Below are 9,499 nucleotides of genomic sequence, written 5' to 3'. Positions count from 1 at the left end.
GTCTTTCAAGGAAAAATTACAGCAGAATTACAGTAGAAACAGTTGCTATATGGATAAGGCAAAATATTTGACAAGGAAAACATCTCTGAGAAGAAAGCACAAGGGTAGAGCTATTATAGCCTCCAAGGCCTTTTCCCTCAGACTTCTTATTTTATAACATATTTCTAAAACACAACACCCACAACTGTTTTTCTTCATCTATCAAAGCATAAAATTGCCAGTCCTTTGACCTAACTTAAATGAAGGAAGTAGCAATGTTAGGTTTAATTAAAAACAGCAAATATTTGTACAGCTGTCCCTGGTTTCACAGCACAGAAATAGGTTTAGCATCAAATCTTACAGTTTTAAATCCTCTGGGAACCATATACAAAAACATATAGGATCCTTCTGGCTGACTTGCCAAAGCCAGAAATGCCTTTTTTTGGAGTTATTTCAGGTGGGGCTCATTCAGCCTTCCCGTTTCCAACCCACTGTTTTCCTACTTGAGATTTTTTTTTTTCCCCTCTTTTTTTCCGTGCTCCAAACGCGGTACTGTCAGCTTGACAGCTTTGGATGCATTTGATGCATTTGGGGGTTGCGAATAATAATAAGAGTAATAAAACTGAGCGTAGGCTGAGAAGTTTGGACTTATCAGCAGCCTTTTGGTGGAAACCCTGACGGCCGGACCCAGCTGGGTCTTACCAGGGGACTCAGCCTCTTGGTCTGGGTGTCACTGGGAGGCACCTGGTGCGGGATGCAGGAGCATCAACCAGATCCGTGCTGAATATCCCCGAAACCAGGAGGGGTTTGGAACGAAAGGTTTCGTTCCTGGCCCTTACTCTCCTTTTAAATTACACATCGAAACACGTTGTAAAATCCTTCAGCACCGAGCTTTATAACGCAGCCTCCAGAGGGCTGACTCCACACGCACCCCACCCGTCGAACGGGCCAGCTTTGGCAGGCCCGCTCCCAGCAGGGACCACGGGAGGATTTACACAACCTCGTGCAAAAGGCTCAGGGGCCTCAAGCTCTGCACCCACCTGCCCGTCCCTCCCGGAGACCTGCAGGTTTCAACCTGCTGAAGCCATCCTGGGGGGGGCTGGAGAGGCAGGTGGCTACCCACCGCGGGGCCAGAGATAAGAGGGAAGAGGGAGGGAAGGGGACAAACCGGGTTTCAAAAGCTGCACCCATGCCTAGAGTGGGAAGGGAGGTGGGAAGGCTGATGGCTGATCCGGCCACTCTGCTTGTGTCCATCAGACACCAGGCAGGGGCTCTCCACACCCTCCGGGATGCCGCAGCCCCCCCATCTTCCCCGCAGCCCCCCGCAGCCTTCCCACACCCAAACCTGCAGTGCTGGCAGGTCTGGCCCAGCTTGGCATAGCACAGGAGAGGAGATGGAGGTGTCCAAGCCTGGTGGGGCTCAGGAGTTGGAGGAAGAGAGACAAGCCCCAGGGAAAAGTCTTAAGGAAGGAGAGTGGAGAACTGTCTCCTCTGATCCCAGGTGAGCCCAAGGCAGAGAGGCTGGCCCGGACAGGGCTGGCGAGGCGTGAGATGTTTTGAGAGACGGCTCTGCACAGCAAGATGTCCCAACTACTAGAAGCAACTTCCCAGCTTGTGCAAGTAGAACAGACTCCCCTGCTCCCTCTGCTACAGAAGCATCCCCTTCCTCTCCACCCAAAAGTAAGTAAGAGAGAAAGAGAAGTACACATCTTGAGCTTTTGACAGAAAGGCAGTGGACTGCACCCATAATTGCATGTGCTGGGTCTCACCATGTGGACTGGAAGAGTTTAATTTACATGAATTTTCAGTTAAGAAATTTAAGCCTACAGCCTGCAAAACAGAAAGCTACTGACAGTTCAGTGTAGTTGCATCACAGGGGTTCAGGGGATAAGAAGACTTTTTGGCAGAATGTAGGCTTACTGACGTGCTGAGTAGCCTGGAAATATTATTTAGAGCTTTTTCAGAAGTCAGCTTTATACATCTAAATTTCTATAAATGCACATAAAGTCTTAAACTATAAAGCTATTGTCCAGTTCTAAAAGAGCCAAAACCCAACACAAGATTCAGGGGTGACCAGTAACCTGCATGACTGACCCATAGAGCCCATGGCTGTCCCAGATTGACACACTATATATCCAGCATATGAGACTCAATGAACATATACCTGCAAAAATCCTCAGTTTTCTGATAAATACAATGGTTATGCATATTACCCCAGGAAGAAGTCTAAGAAAAAGCCTAGGTATGGGTTTGCAATTCATGGATTTAGTTGTTGGAGTCCAATATGTCTCCTACGTCTTGTTCCAAGTCAGTTTACTTTGGCATTGCCCAAAAGGTCTATATCTTATGATGAGCCTTGGGTGTACCATGTAGAACAAGAAGGCAGTTCTTATCCAATTTTTAGTACCAAAGGTGCATGCCACAGGAACCCCATTAGTAGCCCAATGGCTGGGCTAGCTGAGCTAAAACTAAAATCTGCTCTTTTATGCCAACCTTACCAGCACCAACCAGCACAATGTGGAAAACTGGGAGATATTGAAGTGGCAAAGATGTAACCACTTGAAGTCTCATCTGGTGGATAAATATTTATGAACAAAATGTTGCTATGACTTCTGGTTTCTCAGTATCTTGGTGATGAATTTGAGATATTGCAAGATACTGCTTTCACATGTGCTAAATCAATGTACTGAGTCCAACTGGCTTTGTGATTGTTCACAATTAGTTAAAAATCAAATACAAGCTATCTCAAGTCAAGATACAACTCATTCATAAATTCAGTCACCAAGAATCAAAAGCAACCTTTGAACACCTAAGTCCAAATATTTTCAGTCTCCAGGAATATCCATCTAAGATTCCACTGGGGATAAATACACCTAGAGATGGAAGGGGCAATATTGGCAGTGATGCATGGTGTAAAAAGAATGTGTTAAAAATCAAATTAAATTTTTAGACATTATTCTTCAAAAATGAGAGTATAGTGACAGGTTTGACTTCTGCAATACCAGTTTTCCAGTAAGGCATCTTCATTGCCTGTAAATTAAAATAAACAAGGCTAATGACATTTGGGTTTTTTACAAACAAATGATAGCTTGATGAAATACAGCCACCTCAACAAAGGTTTTATTTTCTTCCTCTTCTTTCCCAGAACTACTTTAATATCTACTTGTATGAAGGCATGTGTTTCGATACCACTGGGAATACAGTTTACTTTAGATTCTGATGGGAATACAGTTTACTTTGGATTCTGATTTTCCTATTGTACCTGAAGCTAAGTTAGGTCATTTTTTCACTAAAACCCCATTATTATGACCCATTGAGCTCTGGGACTTTCCCCCTTTCCCTTCCACAATGAGGTCACATAAATTCTGCACTAGGTTTCCTCAGACCCTGCGTCACGGATAACCGACCCCTTTAATTGCGAGTAGTTTCACTGCTGCAGACTTGATTTTGAAGCAAATTGGATTCCAAGGGATCCATTTATATTATAACCTGTTCATAAATTCAGATGAACGAGCCCTTAAAAATAAGCTGTAAGCCAACAAGTTGGCCAAATTCCCTTCAAAATGGCAGCCCTTGGTAGCATGTCCTTCCACTCAGGAAGTGGAAGTTGTCCTTCCACAACAACTCACTGTTGTTGAAGGAAAGCTCTGGGTTTATGTCTCAAAGACACTTAGTCATGCTAGTAGTCAGTATTTGGTACTTCTCATTTATTGCTACGGTTATGTCTCTTTCAATTCCTTCTTGACAATCCTGATGTTCCTGATTTTCATTTGTTTGGGGTCATTCCTCATTTTCCTTTTATTGGTGATGGCATCACTATTGGTTTATCAGCTAAACCAGTTCAAAAAATAACTCTATAAAATGGTCTCAAAACAGATAGACATAGGCTTGAAGAAAAAATAGATTCGAGGAATGGGAAGGACAACACCGAATTAGGCCATCCCCTGTAGGAACTGGGAACAACGCTTTCTGCTGTGCCCCAGTGCCCATTAGACAGTTGCAGTCCGCAGCAATTAAAAGGTGGGTGTTAATTTCTGATGAAAAGTGACACCCTCACAAAAATTTGGAGCAAATCCTTTGCTAGCAACAGCAAGTGCGTTGTTACTGATTTTGCCTGCAGCACGACTGCAAAGAGACTGCTGAGCTGAAGGGTCTGCGTGAAGATTAGGAAGGGCGAGGGGCATCTTTCCCCCACCCCGGCACCCAGGGGACCGCATCGCCCCGCTGCCTAACCAGCTGCTTACTGGCATCGCGCCCGCAAGCGAACTCCTCGCACTTTCTGCCTCCACAAAGACGTCCTGTAATAATGTCCACGTTTACTCTCTCCCGTAATTACACACTGCCAAGGCGAACAGAACAGCCTTTTTTTTTTTTTTTTTTTTTTGACAGAGATTCTGTATTTTAAGCAGCAATGTGAGTGCATTTGAAAAGGAAAAATACAAGGTATAAAAGCTTCCCGAAATAGCAGTGTGCGGCTTGCCCTCGCTGTGCTCAGGTGCAGCTATGCATTACTCCAGCTCTTTGATAACATCCTGTCTCTTGCGCTGAAGTTACCAAGGGGTCGCGAGGACGGTACTAAATCAGAAATGTGTAGCGGATTGGACTGGGCCAATCCTGACGGCAGCCAGCGGGGAACGGAATATAAATCATGCTAAGAAGTTAAAATAGCCATCCCATTCGCAAAACAGTCATGGTATTTTCTTTAAGGGGGAAAAGAAAATAGTGTCCTTAAAAGGTGCCAGATTGGCAGGGCGGGATAATAAAAAAACTTCTGACTGTGCAAGTTTCTCCTGCCCCTGTGCTACGGTGCTGCTGCTCTGCATGGTGCGGAGGAAGAAGGTCGGGGCGGCAGGCTCGGCGTTCCTAGCCGAAAGGAGCAGCATCAGCAGACCTGCACATCCACCTGTAGTCCCCTTGCCCTGGATCTCCTGTCGGGGTGAAACAGTGCAGTTGCTGTGAAATCAGCCCAGTGGTGCTTAATTTGTACTGAGAGTGAGTCACATCACCGGGACTCAAGTGACGGCATGAAGGCAGCCCTGCCAGGCTTCCCGCAGGCAGGCAGGCAGGCAGGGGGACGGTGCATTGCCTCGGCTAAGCCTGCCCACAGCGGTGCCAGCCGCAGGCTTTGTTTTCCTGCTATATTGAGACCCATCCCTGGGGAACAAAACAGAAACCGTGAGTTCATTACAGGGCAAAAAGCAGCACAGCATCGAGCGTCGCTGACTTTGGCCACAGGTGAACCGAAGACATGGAGATGTCCTGCTCCTCAGGAGAAGAGCAGCGGGGGCTGGTGCAGCCAGGCATCTCTGCCAGCTGCTCAGCACAACATAAGCCCAGGGCTCTTCACCCGGGGGATTTTCACATTTGGAACGGGTGGCTGTTCCTAGATGACATTTCTAATGGTAGTTAATAAGCTTGTTTTCTGGTTGCTGATTGCCTGACACAAATCAGAGATCAGTTCTCAGTACCAAAGTGACTCGTTCTTCCTTACGCGAGAGATCTGAAGACTGATTCATAAATAATGGCACAGGGGTGATGGAAACGAGATAAATTGCTTTCATTAGAATTCGCATAAAACAGCAGTAGAGTCCCTGCTTGCCACCACAGATTGAACAAATGTGCCAGCGTGCACGTTTTTCATTTTGCAGCCACTGATATTATGAAGTTGTTCTGGGACCTAATAGCTTTGAATGTTCATTTTTAAAAGTAATTAATATGCAGTGCGATCCTGGAAAAAAATGCCTCACCCTCCATAAAGTTATTTGCAAGCTTTAGGCATCAATACTCGTTTGTGTGGATATTTTTTTAAATACTGACAAATGGACAATTTGAAATTCTTCAAGTGAGGAATTGCCTCCAAGATCCTTCTGGAAGCTCGGAGGAAATATGCTTAGGCAGTTCCATTTTATTAATATGATAGTGCTGCGCTCCGCATGCATCTGCACCTGCTGTGTTATAAAGAGGCTTTGCAGCAGCAAACCACAGAATGAACTACACTAGGGGCTTGGGGGATTTTTTTTTTTTCCACAGGAATAGTAACTATACAAGAAATTATTAACAACTCCAGTATTCTCAGTGATGTATCTTAGGACATACCTTCCAAATGCAACTGTTTTAGAAAACAGCAGGTGAGAGACGGATACAGACCTGAGGTGGGGCTTATCTGACCCACAGAGGCTTCCAAAAGACTGAGATGCTCAAGGTGTGTTCCCATTAGGGTCACCAGAGAGAATGAGGCACTCCAGATTCGGTTCATCCTATAACAGCCATCTAAGATGGGTCAGATAAACCATTCCTACTGCTCTCCACTGACCACACACAGAGCCTTTGGGAAAAGGCTCCGGCTTAGACTTTCACGCACCCAAGGAATGCCACAGGAATCACTTTCTAAAATGACCATTTTATTTTTCCAGAAGTTGAGCTATCCTGAGAATTTATACTGGGAAAATATAAAATAGGTCAGTCAGGGTGGAGGTGCTGAGTTACCAGGAATGGACATTAGGAGCTCTGGCAGCCCAACCCTGACTCCCAGATTTTGGCCCGCCGATCATGGAGAGCATCCAGCACCTGGACCAGGGCACCACCACTGCCACTCTGCCTTCAGTGGAAATTTTGTCTACAAGGGCGCATGGAGATTAAGAAAAAATGTTGAGGGTTGGCAGCGGGCCGGGGTCTAAAATTTGAGCGTGCTGAAGAAAAAGGCAGCTGTCTGTAAGAGCCAGCTGTAGGATTCTGTTTGATGGGTCAGGTTGGCATCTCTGAGTAAAAGAAAAGATGAAAGAAAGCAGTTTGTATGTATCTTCTCTAAGGAAGCCTTTATAAAAGTGGCCTCTTCATAAATGCAAAGCAACTTGGTGGATAGTATCAATTTTATGTTAAGGTTCAAAAATAAAAGCTGGGCCATCAGAAACATCCTGAAACTTCAGCCTACCACTGAGTGACAACTGCATGAAACAGACCCAGAGCAGTGGAAAATTTTGAACCATAAATTAGAGAGCCTTGAAACTAGTAGGCCACGCTGTTTTTATTCTGGGGTAGGTTCTCTATTAACTCATCTGTCTAAACATATGGATCTTGACAAATGAAAGCTGCAAGGGAGGATCTGCTCCTGTCCTGCAATTGGAAACACTTAAAATCACCTCACTGCAAATATTTCTGTTACCTTCTCTTAAATGGCAAAGTACTGCAGGAGCTGTTGCTTTCTATCAGTTCAGCTCACAAGGGCCCTATTTCCTGAAGTTAAGATGGAAAGAATTTTTAGTCTGAAACTTTTTCTTTTCCTTCAGTTAGTTACTGCCCACTTTAACTGAAAGGAGAGAGATAAGTCAAGTTTTTATTCTCTGTCATGTATCCTAAAGCTCCCATGTGCTAGACACCTGCAAAAGCTAGCAAAGCTAGCTTGTTTACTTAGTGCAATTTATTTGACCTTTTAATATATTTGAGTAAGGATTTTATACCTAAGGCAACTTTACAGAACAGATTTGAAAGGTGACCTTCAAAGGAAACATCAAAACCTTTCTGAAAAAGGAAACTTTGGAAATATATGTGAAAAAGGCTGCTTTTCAGCTAACCTCCTGACTCAGGACTCCCTGGCTTTTCGGCGCAGGGGTGTAACAGAGCAATGAGTTCACCTTGCCCACAGCAGACCCACAACTGCTATTGTACAATACCTAAGGGCCCAAGAATGGTGTTGGATGGCTAGTTTCGGTATTTCCATAACGAATGCCTTCTATTTGCTGGCTGGGGCAGTCATTCAGCACTGGTTTTGATGTTAACCCACATTTTAATCCTTAGACTGCAAATCCTTTTTGCTGTTAGCATTATGAAGCTGAGATTGTATAGGTGAAACGGAGTTTTTAAAACTGGTTTCTTTGTTGTTTTTAATAACAAAGGTAAAACCCACAGTAAGTCTGAACCTTCAGGCTTTTAAGAATAACACTAAAACTCAATTTCCTCTCAGCTAAAAGCACAGGCTGCTACTAACTAAAAGAGTAAATACATCAAGTGAAGTAGGTAAGAGGTGCCAAAATCTAGTGTGTACCACATGCTACAGGAGAAGGTTCCTCCATCCCCTACAGCTGGTCCTGTAGCCTTCACTGCACGTAAGACCTCGCGAAGGCAAACCAGGCTGGGGAACCATTGCAAGTTAAAGCTCTGCTTCTACCATCTGCTCCTATCCGTCTTTTAGGGAGGGGTAGGAGCAGATGGGGGTAGAAAGGAATGTTTTCTTTTAGTTGTTGCGTAAATGTGCATAGTAGATGTGCACTCCCTTACAGTGGTCACAAACCATTGCTGGCTCAGCCCAGTGGCAGGCAGAAGGTTCCCCTTGCCATAGGCGATGTCCTACAGCCAGCAGAGCCACAGGTCCTTAGGGAAAACTGGCTCCACTGAGCTATTTTCTAAACACAGCAGGCAGGGGTTTCCATGAGCTGCAAACATGGTTCAACTGGATTAAGGAATGTATTATTTGCCCCGTGCAGAGTGTTTCCCTAGCATGGGAGGTGTGAGAGCACTTCTCATGCTGCAGGCCATGCCACATCTGAGGGACTGGGAAGTCCTCATAATTTGTTATGGTGTGCAACTGGCAGAGCTGTCGAGGCTACCTGCCTCACTGGTGATCCCAGTCACCTCACAGATGAGGGACACTGCATGGAAGTGACGCTTCAGTGAGGGCTGCTGTCATGAAGTCCCCTTGGGAGCCATTGGGAGCTCTCCAGAGATGTCTGGATATAACATTTCCCTGAGGTCCTACCCTTGCCTGTCAGGGTAGGGGGAGCTGAATTGCTTGAGGACAGCTACAAAAGGTCTATCTGGTAGATACAGAATTAAAAAAAAAAAAAAAATTAAAAAAAAATGCTGATGTCTGGGGAACAAAGTGCCCCTTAAAAGTGAGTAGGTGAAACTGCTACCCAAGGCAGCTTGCAGCAGTATTTAATGATCACATTACATGTATCTCAAGACTGAAGATGTTTCATACTAAATCAGAGATGAACATTCATAATCAGGAAGCTTCATAATCAGGAAGCTTCTGCTTAGAAAATCATGCCTAGAAAACTTGAGGAGCATTATTTTTCACTTGTTTTTGCTTTTGCCTTCAGGATAGCATTCAGTTTAGAAACATCTGTAGTCATATGGCTTTTCAAAGAGAGGGACAGCAATTTGAGAGACACTTACATGAAGCCCATCAGTGTTTGAAGACCATCATTGAGAAACTCATTTGTTCATTGCCAGTTTTCCCCTCAGATTCTTATATCCCGGTCCGATCCGCTCTGAGATAAATCCTGCAAAGTCTCCTGGCAATGCGAAACAGCAGGCTGCTTGGCCAAGGAACGAGCAAGGCCTACGAGCTGAAATGGACCTATAAAAATAACAGATAACTTGAAAGGTGAATCCTGGAGATATTACTGTAGCAAGAGTTCCTGCTGACTTTACATCAGTGAAGAGTTCCCAATGGAGATGGTGTTCCTGCAAAGTACTGAATAGCCTTCTCATATCAAATTCATGTTAATGGGAGTTGGGA

General features: G+C 44.8%; 1 protein-coding gene across 1 annotated transcript; it reads left to right on the top strand.

Moving 5' to 3' along the window:
- Positions 1-1,201: 1,201 nt before the first annotated feature.
- On the top strand, positions 1,202-9,257 carry DLEU7 (deleted in lymphocytic leukemia 7). Its single transcript, XM_075742804.1, has 3 exons — positions 1,202-1,339; positions 1,543-1,659; positions 9,078-9,257. Exons 1-3 carry the CDS (start codon positions 1,202-1,204, stop codon positions 9,255-9,257), a joined length of 435 nt encoding a protein of 144 aa, XP_075598919.1.
- Positions 9,258-9,499: the final 242 nt, after the last annotated feature.

The sequence above is a fragment of the Balearica regulorum genome, chromosome 1 (assembly GCF_011004875.1).
Source record: "Balearica regulorum gibbericeps isolate bBalReg1 chromosome 1, bBalReg1.pri, whole genome shotgun sequence".
Taxonomy (NCBI): Eukaryota; Metazoa; Chordata; class Aves; order Gruiformes; family Gruidae; genus Balearica; species Balearica regulorum.
Note: the sequence above shows the minus strand (reverse complement) of the source record. Positions and strands in the feature narration are given on the sequence as shown.